This window comes from Eubalaena glacialis, chromosome 5 (assembly GCF_028564815.1).
Source record: "Eubalaena glacialis isolate mEubGla1 chromosome 5, mEubGla1.1.hap2.+ XY, whole genome shotgun sequence".
Classification (NCBI taxonomy): domain Eukaryota; kingdom Metazoa; phylum Chordata; class Mammalia; order Artiodactyla; family Balaenidae; genus Eubalaena; species Eubalaena glacialis.
This window is the reverse complement of record NC_083720.1, coordinates 48,360,910-48,377,300: the sequence shown is the minus strand read 5'-3', so window position 1 is coordinate 48,377,300 and position 16,391 is coordinate 48,360,910. Positions and strand designations below refer to the sequence as shown.

Sequence of the window (16,391 nt, the reverse complement as noted above, 5' to 3'; positions counted from 1 at the left end):
AAAGAAAGATCAAATTAATACATCAAGTTTATTCATGAAGGGACAATGATTTTAAGAGTTAAGAAAAGCTTTAAAGACCACGAATGATTTTTGAAGATCCCAGTAACAGTGTCAAATTTAAAGTATACAGAATATTCATGTCTAAAGGCAGGGAAATAAACACACCCCTGATTCTCCCCCAGTGAATCCTGGAGATGCCAGGTAGAATGGGGTCCTGTGAGAACTGAAGCAAGGGAGCTCAGGTAAGATGCACCTGTTCACAAGAAGCTACTCAGAAGAAATGAATAGAACTTAGCACTTCCCCACTTTCAGTGTACGATTAACATCCCACATGTGGTTTGATGTTGGATTATTTTGTGATTGTCAGTCTCCACTGCTCAAGGAGTGTCTCCAGTTCAGAATCCTGACCAGATTGTTCTTGCAACTCCAAAGAGTGAAAGCGTTTTTGCGCTTACCTCAGCCTCAAGTCCACTTACTTAGTCCTCATTTTGGTATCAAGGCAGATCTTTTCTAACATTTTAGATTGCAGCTCCTTTTACAGAAAATGTCCAGTCTCAGAGGGGTACCTTTACACTCTGGTCCCACCAAGTCAGTAGTCCAACATTAGTGGAGTTCCCAAGGTCAATATCCTTTAGTCTTAAATAACTCCAACCATGGGACAAAGGTGGGAATCCATTATGTTCAGGCCTGTTTCTTTTCAAACCCTCCTCTCCAGAAATTCAACAGATCTTCAGGTCCTGCCTTACTCAGAGTTACTTATTACTAACAATGTTATCGTTCAGTCCTACAATCTGTTAACAGAAATTAGTAACTATTTCTGTTTGAGACTTGTTGGGCCACCTTATACCCAAAGGGAGCACATCATTTTCTCATTGAACTAAAGATTATGGGTGTCCAGCACATCTCCAGAGGATACAGCACCAAGATCCAGCAAAGACCACATCAGAAACATCTTGCAATGTCCTTGCTATACGAAAAACAAAGTAATTTTTTCCTACCTCGTTGATAATATACATACATGTTCTTAGAAACAGCAGTGATTTTTTAATGTGTCAGACCAGCTTTGATGCTGATACTATGCAAAGATTTTTACAACAGCAACTTTTTGTTTCAGTCTGTGAGAACTGGAACAAAGAGAAGTTTATAGTGTGCTTTTTTTCTTTTTGTGATAATGGATGGATGGAGAACTTTCTTGGTGCAGCTTTGCACGGTAGACAGTTCTATTTCAAACGGGCAAAAAATCAGTTTTATGAACACTTTGCTCATATTGCTTCTCTACCGCTTTCTCTAGGAATGCCCCAGCGGGGTTGTTAATGAAGACACCTTCAAAGAGATTTACTCGCAGTTCTTTCCACAGGGAGGTAAGTACAAATGTGGACCAGTGAATTCTACTCTCAGTTAGAATTATGCTTGCAATCTTGAGTTTGGTTTAATCTTTCATGGCATGACTCTACATTTTTCATCTTTATGTCAGAGAATTAATACACAGTATGCAGTGCATATGATTCTCAATACATCATAAAAGTGAGCTACTTACAAATTATCAAATGTCCTAGAGTTCACTCTTTAGCTTAATGCAAGCAGTATTACTGTGTACCTGATACCACATCTCTCAAAGGCGCGGTGCTTTCTGACTATGATGGGTGAGTCCTGGATATGCCACAAAGCTTTCACATTCATTATACGTCTCATTCTCCCAACTCTCAAAATTAGGACAAATGGAATTATCCTCAATTTTCGGATCTGAAATCCAGGGCTTAGAGAAGCTAAATGTTTTGCTCAGAGTCACACATCCACTAAGTGGCAGATCTAGGTTAGAACCCAGATTTTTCTGGAACCTCATCTAATATTCTTTCTGCTCTTCCTCTCTCTTTCAGGAACTCTCCACTATCACCCCTACCCCTGCATCTAAGAAAATTAATACCACCCTAGACATTATTTTAATTGGAAAGAAAACAAGGAACGCATAATGATAATACATACCTGTTAGAGATGAGTGAAGAGATATATTTGCCAGTGGACCTTATAGTCTCTCCTTCAATCACTCAGCAGGATGCCCAGCTCAAACTTGTCCTGCAGTCTGCTCTGTGTCCAGCTGTGTATTAGGTGCTGATGATGTAAGAGGGGTGAGATGTGGTACCTGCCCCAAAGAATGTTAGAGTCTAGAGTAGCAGATGGACAATGTCAACATAAAAAAATAAATGTGAGGATAGGGGTTAAAAATATAGTATTATAAAAGCACAGTGTAGGCACAATTAGACAAGCTGAACAACAGGGAGGAAATTTAAAAAGTCTATCCAGATAAATTGAGCCTGAGCTGAAGTAGCCACCTTTCATCACGTATCTAATACGTGCCTGGCCCTGGTGTGTGTTACCCATCATCTCCCAACAACCCTAGTTACAGTTCTCCCTTTCTAATAAATGTGGAAACTAAGGGACAGAGAAATTCATCCATTTCTTTGCCGTCATCTTTTCACTTCAATTCCACTTAAAAGATCCACCATCATCTGATGCCAAAATAACTGCTGTGGTCTCTGAACTAAGTCTCTCTGATTCCACCCCTCTTCTCCACTCCCCAGCCATGGTCTGTTCTCAACATGAGCCAGAGTAATCCTGGTAAAATGTAAGCCAGGTCGTCTCACTGCTCTGCACAGAATCTTCCATCCCCTCAGAGCATAAGCCAAGGTCACCGTCTCCTGTTCTATCTCTGCCTCGTCCTTCACCGACCCTCCCCTTCACTCATCTCATTCCAGACATCCTGGCCTCTTGCCCTTCCTCCAGCGCACCAGTCCTGGTGCTGCCTCTGGGCCTTTCTTTTTTTATTTATTTTTTTATTTTTTATTTTTGGCCACACAGCATGTGGGATCTTATTAGTTCCCCACCCAGGGATTGAACCCACACACCCTGCAGTGGAAGCTTGGAGTCTTACCGCTGGACCACCAGGGAAGTCCTATCTCTGGGCCTTTGAATTCACTCGTTATTCTCTCTGCCTGGAATTCTCTTCTCCCGAATATCCATCTCAATATCTCACCACCTCTGCTTTTATTCAAATGCCACCTTCTCAGTGAGGCTTCCTCTGGCCACCCTGGCTTAAAGGACAACCCCTACATATCCCCCATGCCTTTTCTTTATGTTTCTCTTTAGCTCTCAAGAGCATCTAATAATGTATATTTTATTTGTTTGTGTTGTTGCTTACTGTCTCTTTTTCCACTAGAATGTCATCTCCAAGGGAACAGAAGTTTTTGTCTGCTTTGCTCACTGCTGTACCCACAGGTCGTGGAACAGTGAGTGACAAGTAGTTGCTCTAGATACTCACTGCAAAACAGGGTGAATGCATGGATGAACGAATGACATCCACCTCACCATGGGATAATATCTGTAAAAGGCACTTTGAATGTATACAACACTTAAATAGTAATTGTTTCATACAAAAATTAGATTCACTTTTGGCTTTAGATATTTAATAGGTTGAATTTGAAATTGAAATTGAAAATCTCAATTTTGGGCATGGATTATCAAAACAGAAAGTTTCACTTAAGATGGACTTTTCAAAGAATTAAATTAGAATTCGGAGAAAACACAGGGTGACCCACCATTACATGAATTTGGATACATCATAGGTGACAACTTCCCCAACCCCATCTCATTAATAACAGCCCACAGACAGGTATTGGTCATAGGGTCTGATGCCAGGATTGTAATGGATCCTTTGTCTGCATTAATAAGGAATTTAGAATATCTTTGTTTAACACATATTTCTAAATTATTAAAAACCATGGAATTTTTTAAAAGAATGATGTTTACTATAAACTAAGTGTCTGACAACGTATTGATAGGCATTAATATCAAAGCACTTAGCACAAATGGAGGGTGCAGTGGTTAAGAATCCGCCTGCCAATGCAGGGGACACGGGTTCAAGCCCTGGTCCGGGAAGATCCCACATGCCGCGGAGCAACTAAGCCCGTGCACCACAACTACTGAGCCTGCGCTCTAGAGCCCATGCGCCACAACTACTGAGCCCACGTGCCACAACTACTGAAGCCCGCACGCCTAGAGCCCGTGCTCCGCAACAAGAGAAGACACCGCAGTGAGAAGCCCGCGCACCGCGAGGAAGAGTAGCCCCTGCTCGCCGCAACTAGAGAAAGCCCACACACAGCAACGAAAACCCAACAGAGCCAAAAATAAATAAATAAATAAATAAAAAATTTTAAAAAAGAAAGCACTTAGCACAAATGCAAATCTTTTATTTTTTGATTATCTCAGATGAAAGTTATTACATGCTACAAATTGGATACAACTCCACATTAAAAATTTATCTTTATCTGAAAAATAACATTTCAACATTAGAGAACATCTACTTAAGCACAATCCTTTGCAAGAGATTCTTGTTACAAAGTCCAAAGGGATTTGTGGAAAAATCACTCTTGCACTCTTAAAAATTCATTGATTATTCCTGTTAATTGAATGCATAAATCTAAAAGCAGCCAGCATTACTGAAGGAAATGAAATATTTTAAAAAATGATGACTTGCAATTTTAAAAATTAATATCGTGCATGCAAATTGTATCTTGCAGTGCCACTAGAAAAGGGAAAATATCCTAAGGAAGAATGTATTCTCCGATGGCAGGCAAATCCATGTTATGGCCATCCTCACATTTCTGTGGAGTCATTTATTTAGGTTGATGGCCTGAAAGCAACAGATGTCTCTCATTATGAGTCGTAACAATGATGGGTCCATAAATCACAATGTCTCACAGTTTCCTCCAGGAAGGTTCTTTGTCTTATTGCCAGAACCTTCTGCAATTTGTACTGTGTCAGGCTCTTTAGTTTTCTCTACTTCTTAGCAAGATGGTTTACCAAGCACGACTTGTTTGGAGTTCTGGATGTCAGCACAGCTGGACTGAACAGAATCTTCCTGTTTGTAGGGGATAAAGTATGTCTCCTATAAAACAAGCCGAGAGGAAATGGCTTGTTTGTGCCATTACCTGTATCATTACAGCAATGCTTTTCAGTGCCACGTACAGGGGAAACCTTAGCTTAGAAACTCTTAGCTCACCAGGCATTTTTAAAGCTCATGAAAATTCCAGTTTCCTGGGCTACTCCTGCTTCTGTTGTAAGAATTTTGCATTTGCTTTGACTATATGAGGCACCTGATAAACAGCTACTGAAGAAACGAATGAATGAGCTTCAGTCAGAAGAATCTAAGTCAACAAATATTTATTGAACAATCACTGCGTTCAAGGCACTTGAGGCACTTAGATGAGCTCTATGGACATAAAGGTTTAAATTTTTTTTCCAAATAACTCCACCCACTGAATATCCTTCTCATGCGCAGACAATATTTCTAGGAATTTTCAGGGTGATTTAGAGAGAACATACTGAACAGAGACTACCACTCATGTATGTGAACCTGCCTTACTGTAGTAACATTGCCATGAATTGTATATTCAAATGCATTAAACTAATTCTGTACCTTTTGCTTGAATTCAAGTGGGAGTAGGGGATTTGTGGTGGGAAGAAAGAAATCAACCAGACTGATTTCAACCACAGACCTGGAACATGATAATCAAGTGTATTTGTTTAAATATTCTGAAATGTATGTGTATCAATGGTCTTTTCAACCAAGGGATTAGTTGGTATCATCACTGTGCTCTGGACATAATTGGGTTAAAGACACTGGACTAAGTCAAGAGTGCTGAGTTTACAGATAGACTCTGCCCCCACTAAAATGTGTGGCTCAAAAAGCTTATTTCTCTGGGCCTCAGGTTGTTCCTTCACCAGATGTGGAACAGAAGAATCCTCATGTTTTCCTTCTGTTCTAACATCCTTTATTTCTAAGAGTTAGTGTTGGAATGTCTTGATTTCATTACCGACTCTACCGTTAACTAACTAGGTGACCATAACTACTTCCCTAACATTACCTACACCCACTTCCTGCCTTTGTTAAATGTAGATAAATAGCTCAATGGTATCCAAGATCACTTCCTATCCTAAGACTCCACAAATTTTGTCCCCTAACTGTAAAATTTCAACATTTAATGTTCAGCTTCACAAGTAAAATTACAGGAAACAGAGCAAAGTCATCATATGATACTGAGTAACTGTTTTTGTTATATGGAAGGAATTATGGTCAAAGAAGACTGTCAGCTCATATGGGAAGAGCAGAAACCATTGTCATTTCTTTTGAGCCCTGAACTGTACTGAAATCTAGAATCCAGGATGCCAGTTATTCATCCTTTTAGCAAATATTTACTGAGTATTTAAGAAGAGCACAGTCAGATGAAATCAGACCAAGATGGTTTTGTGGACAGTTTCCTTTTTCTCTACAGAATCCACCTCTGTGCCCAGTCAGACACTTCCAACGCCTTAGCTCTTTCCTCTCACCCCATCAAAGCTAGTAGCATCATTCCCCTTCTTTAAAAACTTTCACTGTCTCCAGATGTCTACTGAAGAAATCCAAACTCTGTCAGAAACTCAATACCATTCATGGTATAATTGTACTGGTTTTCACTGAGCATGAAGTTCCATTAGGTTAGAACTTCAGTCACTTAGATACACAATTGAGAGTTCACAAAAAATAGAAATGTTTTCAGGTGAACTGTATTAATCTGTAAAAAAAAAATTTGATCTCATTTATTTAATAATGATAGCTAATAATTAGTGAACATTTAATATTTGCCTAGGACTGTTCTAAGAACTTTGGGTATAGTATCTCATTTAATCTCTTTATGATGACTCTCTGAAGTACATATTGTTATCATTTTGTAGCTGAGGAAACTGAGTCACAGAGAGGTTAAACAACACGCCCAAGGTCACACGGTTAATAGTTGGTAGAGCTGAGATTCAAATTCGGGCAATCTGACTCCACTACTGTATGAGCAACCTCTCTCCGCCTGGTATATCTAGGTTAGAAAACTGGCTTCACTTCCAGGAAACTTGCCAAGGTACATTTAGAGGAACAAGACGTCCTCTGAACCACATTAGGGCAAACCTTGAGAGTGTATGTCCCATGTGTCAAGCTTTAAACTAGAACAACCTCCCGTGAGAAGCATGGTAATTATTGTATGCCTACACTATCTTGTGTTTTAAGTTTTTAAAAGTTGCCAGCATCGTTTGTTCTGAGCCATTATTCATGGTGAGTTCTGCTTGCTAAGGTAAAGGCACTTACTCTTGCTGTGTAAATAAGGTAACAAGAGACCTGCTTAATGAAGCTCGTTTTAAAATATGCAAAACCCCTTATTTTTTCTTCCCTGAAAATAAGTTTAGCATACCATCTGTCAACTCATTTCTCCATAGGGCACTAAATAGTTCAAGAAGTCTATGTAAAAGTACTGTTGAGAGCAAAACAACTCTGTAAATAGAAATAGACTGACAATTCTTGATAATTCTATACGGAACTTCCCAACAATCTCACTAAGTTGATTGTAGTCAAAACCCTGGTTTCATACCCAAAAGGGCTTCTTGCTGTGACCAATAAACACAAGATAGACATCCACTCTACAAACAACAGTTTTACAGACTGTTAAGGCCCAATTGTGGTGCCTGTTTGGCTCATTGTAAACAGTGTTATTAATTCATACGTTTAAAAATAAGTGGTTCCTCACATCATATTTAAAGATAAGAGGTGAAAGAAAATGCCACCACCATTTTGAGAAACTGAGTATACAATTTACCTTGTGAAATATGTGGCCTGCAACAGAGTTAACCACTGGGGTGAAGCATTCAGGGAAAACAATCCATACATAGGCCATGGATGCTTGAGAGCTAGGAGAGAAGTTTGCATGACCTCTGACCTCCCTTATTTGGGGAGAGCCATTCTCTACTCCTGCTTCTATGACTTAGTTTCTTGACAGTCTTCAAAAAGCAATTCATAAAGTAAAAGGCGAACAGAAGTTTTGCTAAATCCCAGTAAAAATAAAGGCTAAAAGTTATAAAATAGAAATAGACGAGGTTTTAAAAAAGAAGATAAAAGGCTAGAGCCAATGAGCTAAAAGGTTACAATTTTTTAATATAAAAAAGGTTACAATAAAAGGCTAAAACCCATGAGATGAAACATTTAAAAGAATCATGTAAATCTGATCAAGGGTCAAGCACAGAAGCACTTAAAAATGAAAACTGTGCCCTAAGAAAAGAAAACAATAAGAAAAATATATATACTTTATAAAGGCAGAAATTTCAGAGATTAGGGAGACAAAGGAGAAAATGGAAGGAAAGAAAATTAGAGGGAAATAACCTACTTGAAGCAAACTCAGAGGAAGTGTTAGATTTCAGAGAACTTCAGTACCATTAGGCACCATCGTGTGGCACTGGGACAAGAGAGCTGTCCAAAGCTGTCTACCATTGCCCAGAGCCTCTAACCCCATCCAGGACCCAGGCGAAGCAGGAGCTCCCCACTGCTTTCAACTGGGAACCTTTAGGACCACACAATCCACTTTCAACATGGCCTCAGAAACTTCCCAAATCACCCTAGTTTCCACTTCATCAGGCAGCCTTACTAGCTGTGGGCTAGCTTAGCTTTTTGGTCAGAAAGACCTAAGTTATATTCCACTCTACTCCTTATGGACTGTGTGACTTTGGGCAAGTTTCTCAACTTCTCTCAGTCCTGATATCCTTATCTGGGTTGTAAAATGATGAACAAACTAATAATAACAACACCAATAATAGCAATTCATCTGTGCCTCATTACTAGTATTTTTATTATTTTACTTCTTCTAGAGATAGTCCCTGCCAAGCACTACGTGATTTCCAGATGCGTCTTGTTAATCCTCACACCCACCTATGGTAACATTACTCATCCCAATGTCAGTAACATCACCCAAGACTCCCATGTGTTCAGAGCATTTCCAGCCAGAAACTTAGAGAGCTTCTGTCACCAATGGCCTCTGTAGGTAACTCACACCTATGAATCTCAAATTACAATCCTCTACGGAGAGAAGGTGGGCAGCTGAGAAGAAAGCACAAGTCAAAGGAGGTAGAGTAAATTTTCCTGGATAGAAAGAGGCTTGGGACATGCTATACAAATCCTTTGTAGGATATTGAAATGCTAACTTATTATTTTATTTTCAACATTTCAGACTCTACCACATACGCACATTTTCTGTTCAATGCATTTGATACGGACCACAATGGAGCTGTAAGTTTTGAGGTAAGTCTTAGATTTTTTCTTTTTAATATGCTTTGACTTTAGACACATTGAAAGGGATTTAGTGCTTCTAAGGTGAAAATTTGAGTTTGGTGGTATAATTTTTTTTTTTGCTTTTTGAGCCTTTTATTCCTTTATTATTATTATTATTATTATTATTATTTATTATTATTATTACTGTAATAAGAACACTCAACAAGAGTAGGCATCCTTGCCCTGCTCCTAATCCTAGAAGGAAAGGTTTCTATTTTTCTCCATTGAAAGGTTTCTGTTTTTCTCCACTGAGTGTGATGTTAGCTATGGCCTTTTCATGTATGGCCTTTATTATGTAGAGATACTTTCCTTCTATTCCTAGTTGACAGTATATATCATGAAAGGGTATTGAACTTGTCAATAGATGCTTTTTCTGCATCTATTGAGATGATCATATGATTTGTATCCTTAATTCTGTCAGTGTGGTATAATTGATTTTCATATATTGATTCAGCTTTCCATCCCAGGGATAAATTCTACTTGGTCATGGTGCATGATCTTTTTAATGTGCTGTTGGATTTGGTTTACTAGTGTTTTGTTGAGGATTTTTGCATCTATGTTTATCAGGAATATTGGCCTGTAGTTTTCTTGTGATGTCTTTGTCTGGCTTTGGCACCAGGGTAATGCTGGCCTCATTTGGAAGTATTCCTTCCGCATCAATTCTTTGGAAGAGTTTGAAAAGCATCGGTGTTAGTTCTTTAAATGTTTGGAAGAATTCACCAGTGAAGACATCTGCTGCTGGGCTTTTCTTTGTTGGGAGGTTTTTAATTACTGAGTCAATCTCCTAGTTATAGGTCTGTTCAGACTTTCTATTTCTTCATGATTAAATCTTGGTAAGTTGTGGGTATCTAGGAATTTATCCACTTTTTTTAGGTTATCCAATCTGTGGGCACAGAATTTTTCATAGTAGTCTCTTATGATTCTTTTTATTTCTGTAACATCAGTTACAATATTTCCTCTTTCAGTTCTGATTTATTTATTTATTTGAGTCTTCTCTCTTTTTTTCTTAGTCCAGCTAAGGGTTTGTCAATTTTGTCTATCTTTTCAAAACACCAACTCTTGGTTTCACTGATTTTTTTTCTATTGTTTTTCTATTCTCTATTTTATTTATTTCTGTTCTAATTTTTGTTATTTCCTTTTTCTAATTTAAGCTTAGTTTGTGCTTTCTCTGTCTCTTTGAGGGATAAAGTTACATTGCTTATTTGAGATATCTCTCCTTTTTTTTAATGTAGGCATCTATTGTTATAAACTTCTCTCTTAGTACTGCCTGATAATTTTTGAGGAGGGGAAAGAAAAATCCTAAGAACAGTTACTTTCCCTCATTGTATTGTCAAGAAGCTGCTCTTATCGTTCAAAATAAGTGCGAATGACAACACACATTGAGTTTGCTTTCTAATACTTTCTATGTGTTTATACAAGAAAAGTGCATTTTCCCAACTGCATGACAGCAAACTCAGAAAGCAAACAATTTAATTAATATTTATTGGCATCCACTGTGGGCCTATTACTGTGGTAGGCCTTGGAAATACAAAGCTGATAAAGTAAAAACCCTGCTCTCGAAGGTCCGCAAGTGAGAGATAGAAGAAAGAAATTAAATATAACAAAATGCTACATTCACCACACTGACAATTTTATAAGGAAATCCCTTTTCAAATGATGTACTTCAAGTGATTTGTATTTAATTTTGTTCATAAAATACTACAGGTAAGCATCAGTAAGATGAAATATGTCCCGAGTATTCACATAGCTAAATACATTATTTATTTATAATAGAATAATAATAAATAAAAAATATTTTATTTATATATACTTATATATTTATTACATTTATTTATATATTATGTATTATTTTGTTTTATTATGTATATTTTATTTATATTACATTGGTAAAATGTGTAAATCATCTATTTGCTTATATTCTGAATGGCTGTGCTTTGTCTCTAGGGAGTAGAATCATTATCTCTCTTTAATATATGTGTGATATTGTGATTTATAATAAGAAATATATCTCCAAAAAAAGAAATATATATTTGGTCTTAGTCCCCAGTTTCTGACACAGAGCTCCTAAAACATTGGGTTTTAAGTGAAGAGAACAACAAAGATGTCTTTTGTTATGTTAATGAGGTGAACTTTGAACCTCAGCTAGAGATGTGGGCTGGTTGCCAGAAGAACCAACCTCTTGATTATGGAGGGTTGGAACTTTCAGTCCCTCCGTCCTGTCCTCCTGAGAGGGGAGAGGAACTAGAGACTGAGTTCAATCACCAATGGCCGATGATTTAATTACTCATGCCTCTGTAATGAAGCCTCCATAAAAACCCAAAAGGACAGGATTGAGAGAGCTCCCCAGGTGGTGAGCACCTGGAGATTTAGGGAGAGCCGGGTGCTCTGAGAGGGCATGGGAGCTCAAGCCCTTTCCCCATGCCTCGCCCTGTGCATCTCTTCCACTTGGATGTTCCTGAGATATATCCTCTTATAAGAAACTAGTAATCTAGTAAGTAAATGTTTCTCTGAGTTCTGTGAGCTGCTCTAGCAAAGTCATTGAACCCTAGAAAAGGTTTGTTGGAACCTCCAATCTGTAACCCATTGGTCAGAAGCACAGGTGACAACCTATACTTGCAAGTAGCATCTGAAGTTGGGGGTTGGGAGGGGGCAATGATGTAGTATCTGGCTCTATCTCCAGGTAGAAAGTATCAGCGTTAAGTTCAATTATAAGACACACATCTGGTGTTGGAGATGACTTGATGGTGTGAGGAAATCCCCACTCACACACTGGAATTGGGTGCAGAATTGTCACTGTGCATAATGGGAACCAGATAATTTAGAGGGTATGCATTTTTAGGATTGGGAAGGGTGCGTCTTACACATGAGCAGAAATTTCAGTGAATGCCAGGATAAAGGAAAGCAGATGATGGTGTGGAATCAACAAGGAAGGGCACTGGTGGGGCTGTATCAGGGAAGCCTGCCCATGGACTTGATGAACTAGGTCTGAAGGACAAGCAGGAGATGCTCAAGAGAATAATGGCTCAGGATGGGAAGCGGTGGGAGTGAGGCAGAGGCCTGGGAATGAAGAGAAAGCATTTGTAAATCACCTGGAAGGTGGAATACAAAAGAGGAGGGTGACGGGAAAGCTGTGTAAGGAGGTGGAGGACAGATCCTGACACATCTGAGGCAGGATGCTAAAGAGGCTGAATTATCTTGCAGGAGGTGAGGCGACCTTGGAGAATTTTCAGCGGGGAAGTTAAGGTATCAGGGCTGTGTTCCTAGAAACAAGTCCAATTAGCAGCTATTTATCCAAGAGTCCAGACAGGAGCTGATGTCAGCCCGAACTACAGTTAAGGCATTGGAGACAAGGAGGAGACAAGTTCAAGACATATTAAAATTCAATTGGTAGACTTACATTTCAACACTTTGTGGAGTCAGGATGACAAAAGGGAGGTGCGCCCTGCTGAGAGGTCATTCAGTCTGGCCCTGGGGCAGAGTGACCAGGGCAGCAAAGTGCTTCCTCACACATACTAGATGCTCATAGAGACTGAGTGCTACTAAAATGAAGATTCTGGGCCAGGAAACTCCATGTGTCATCTCACAACTTAACCAAGAAATATCACCGGGAAAATAAGAGGAGAAGCTGGCAGTGGTCAGGGCGAGGGCAGTTGGGTTGACTCCGATGTGGCAGCAGCAGTTAGTGCGGAAGACGTGAGATTGTCATAGGTACCAGTCCCCTGTAATGTTTCTTCCGATTTGGCAGCCTATGATCAATGTCGTATTAGTGTCTGCTGCACTTTACCCACACGATTAATTCCAGCACGGCCTTAGTTTAGCCATAACATAAAAGTCAAACATTCCAGTTTACCTAATAAAATCTTTCATAGCTAGTTTGAGTAAGGCAAAGACTGCTAGTGACTCCATTACTTGAAATTACTTAATGTATCAGAAACGTTCCATCAATTACTTATAGCACATTGTATCCAATTTCACATGTAAATTTAGTCTGGTGTTAATGATATGGAACCATGCATAATGTCGCTATTGTAATACGTAATATTCATCACAGTAATTGTGATGAATGCTGATTATAATTTGGGAAATTAGTTATAATGGCTATATACTATAAGCATGTTGGTAAAAAAATTGTTTTCTTTAAAGACAAACCAATGGTTAAATTAATAAATGTTAAATCAAAATCAAATTTAAAACTAAGTTATTGTAGTTATGTTTCTAAATTGATTACCTACCTGAAAAGCCTCTAGAAAACAGACATGATTAGGCAATGAACATATTTGGGGTAACAATAGCATCTTGGGAGGCACAGCAGAGACCATCCTGATTCTGAGATAAAGGGAAATGGAAGTTTCCTACTTAATTTGCTTAATTCCAAAGGGTAGAGTGAGTAAGACAGGAGGGGCCCTGGATCCAGATATGACTGGATCTAAAACCCCTTCACCACCAAGTGGCTGTGAGACCCTGGGCTGAGTAGTTCAATCCTCTGGGCTTAGTGTTCATCTCTGCGAATCATCAGCAAGCAAAGCTACTTCACAGGGTAAAGGAAGGATGACAAAGTGATGTCAGTTAGGGGCTTGGCTGAGTACCTAGCACCAAATATGTCCTCAGTATTTATTAGATGTTAACCACAGTGGTTTCTACAAGGGAGATTTTTCTAATGAAGCCAGTTAAGAATGACATTGGTCATCTTATTACATAGTGATCTCATAACACTGAAAACATTCAAGCACAGGCCAGATGATTGCTCTGTCTGTGATGCTGTGAAAGATTGTTCTGCATCTGATTATAAAACAAGCACTATGTGTGTCAATCACTGTACTAACTGTGTAAAAATAACATTAACAATAGTAATAGCTACACACAGTAATACCAGCTGACCCTTATTTAGCACTCATTATGAGTCAGGCATTGGGCTGAATGAATTACATATAGTAACCTGTCATTTTAGCAAATGAGGAAAGAGATTCACAGAGAAGTTACGCAACCTGCCCAAAGTCACACAGCTAGAAAGTAGGAGAGCCAGGATTTAAACCCAAGCAGTCTGGCCCAGAATGCATCTCTTAGCAACTGTGCTATCCTGCCGGTGAGGAATATGTAGGTCCCCAGTCCCTCATCTGAAATCCTTGGAGCCAGCTGAGTTTCATTCAGAGTCTTGCAGATTTTAGAAACGTAATGCTGTGCCTATACTCTATATTATTTAATGTCTCCTGCAGGGTCTGCAGTATGCTATAATCAAGGGTGCAACATTTGTTCAGTAAAACTATGAACTATGATAAACAATAAATATGGCAGAGAGCGCTACTGATCCAATGTCCATGCGCTCTGCTCTATGATCACATGATTAGGCCGTATTCCCAGCCTCTCCTGCAGCTAGGTGGGACCAGGACTGAGTTTTGACCCCTGGGAGATTAGTGGAAGTGACCACATCTCCTTCATCTCTCTTCCCATCTATGGAGACTGTGAGGTTACATATTTCAGTTTGCCTTCCAGCAAAGTAGGAGGAGGCTGGATCTCTGAATGACTGCATGGAACAGAACCCCATCCCCACTCGTATTTCACTGTATGGGAGCGGTAAATAAGCTTATACTGTGTCAAGCTACTACGATTTGGAAGTATTAAAACAGCTTTTGATGTCTTCTGATTAATGTGATCGATGGATAGATAATGGATAGTAGATGATAAAGGATAGAGATGATAGATAGACGATAGATAGATAGATGATAGATAGATAGATAGATAGATATTAGAATACTTTCATGCCATTTCAGTTCAGGTTTTGGCATCAGATGAGTTTTGGCACCAAAATTCACCACCTCCCCTGTCTTCCTGGTAAAGGTTTTTCTTTTTCAGTTTACAAAAGAATTTTTGGATGGGGGTGGTAAGTTGCAGATAAAAAATAAAGGACCTGTATTACTTGCCACATGTTAGAGATGAGGAATTACAAACTTAGAGAGGTTAAGTGACTTGTCCAAAGTCATATAGTTAGTAAATGGCAGAACCAGGATAGAACCCCAGCTCTACCTAAGTCTCTAAAACCTATTGGTTTTAACCAGGGGTCATCAAACTTTTCTGTAAAGGACCAAACTGTAAATATTTTTGGCCTTGCAGGCCATATAGTCTTCATTCTACCAACTCAGTTCTGCTGTTGTAGACAAAAGCAACCACAGACAAATCCGAAATAAGTGACCATGGCTGTGTTTCAATAAAGCTTTATTAACAAAAACACATGGTGGGCCGTATTTGAGCCCTGGACCATAGTTTTCCAACCCCCACTCTTAACCCTCACAATAGATTGCCTCCTGCAGAGGGAGATACTGAGGCATTATGTTTGCTGGAAGACATCTGAGATGGTCTTCTATGATTTGATTACTGAGTATTATCACCAATGTTTACAATTACCACTCAGTAATTCATCCCACGCACTGATTACTGAATGACACAATTGTTGACTGCAAAAGCAACCCTGAACCTTTACCACCATTTCAACAGTTACCTTTTCTAGAATATTACCACCATCAGGGCAGTGCACTCCTCTGAGCACATCCCTAATGGCAAGTTTACTTGAACTAGTGAGTCTGAAAATGTATTTTTCCTTTGGAACAATTCTGGAATAGCTATCCCTGCTTACTGCAGGTAACTGATGATTGACAGCAGGACTGCTGCAGTCCAGAGCTTCAAGAAAACACCATTCACTGACAATTCAATTATGACAGAATAAAATGTGAGTGGTACCCCCGGAGGCATTATAAACCCCCCAAAATAATCCCTTTGTCATTCACAGCGATGAGAAAAAATGGTTTTTTTCTCCCCAAATATCAATTATGGTTACAGGAAAACTTTCCTTCAAGGATGAGTCATTTTTGTCAAGTAAAATAGCTATTTTCTTTTGAGATGTCAGGCATCAAGGGGAATTATTTAGGCAATGTTACCAATAGGCATAGAATTGCCATTTTATTAGATTTATTAAATCATTAAGTTTTATTATTATATCTCTCAACACACACACACACACACACACACACAAACACACACACACACACACATCCTGTCCACATAATTCTCCTGTTCTTTTCTAGTGCCCATTCCGGGAGCTTTGCTCTTTGGCAGAGTAAAGGGAAAGGTAGCTGAGATGTCCTTTCATTTCGTTCCTTCATTTAGCAAATATTTTTTGGACTTCCCTGGCGGGCCAGTGGTTAAGACAACGCGCTTCCACTGC

The 16,391-nt window shown here is 39.1% G+C and overlaps 1 protein-coding gene across 5 annotated transcripts in view; it reads left to right on the top strand.

Moving 5' to 3' along the window:
* Positions 1 to 16,391, top strand: part of KCNIP4 (potassium voltage-gated channel interacting protein 4) — a 235,952-nt gene that overhangs the window by 204,587 nt on the left and 14,974 nt on the right. For all 5 annotated transcript variants that reach the window (XM_061191272.1, XM_061191273.1, XM_061191274.1 and 2 more), the window contains exons 3-4: positions 1,292 to 1,361; positions 9,075 to 9,145. In XM_061191272.1, coding sequence (XP_061047255.1) covers positions 1,292 to 1,361; positions 9,075 to 9,145 — 141 coding nt within the window. The remainder of the gene's footprint in view (positions 1 to 1,291; positions 1,362 to 9,074; positions 9,146 to 16,391) is intronic.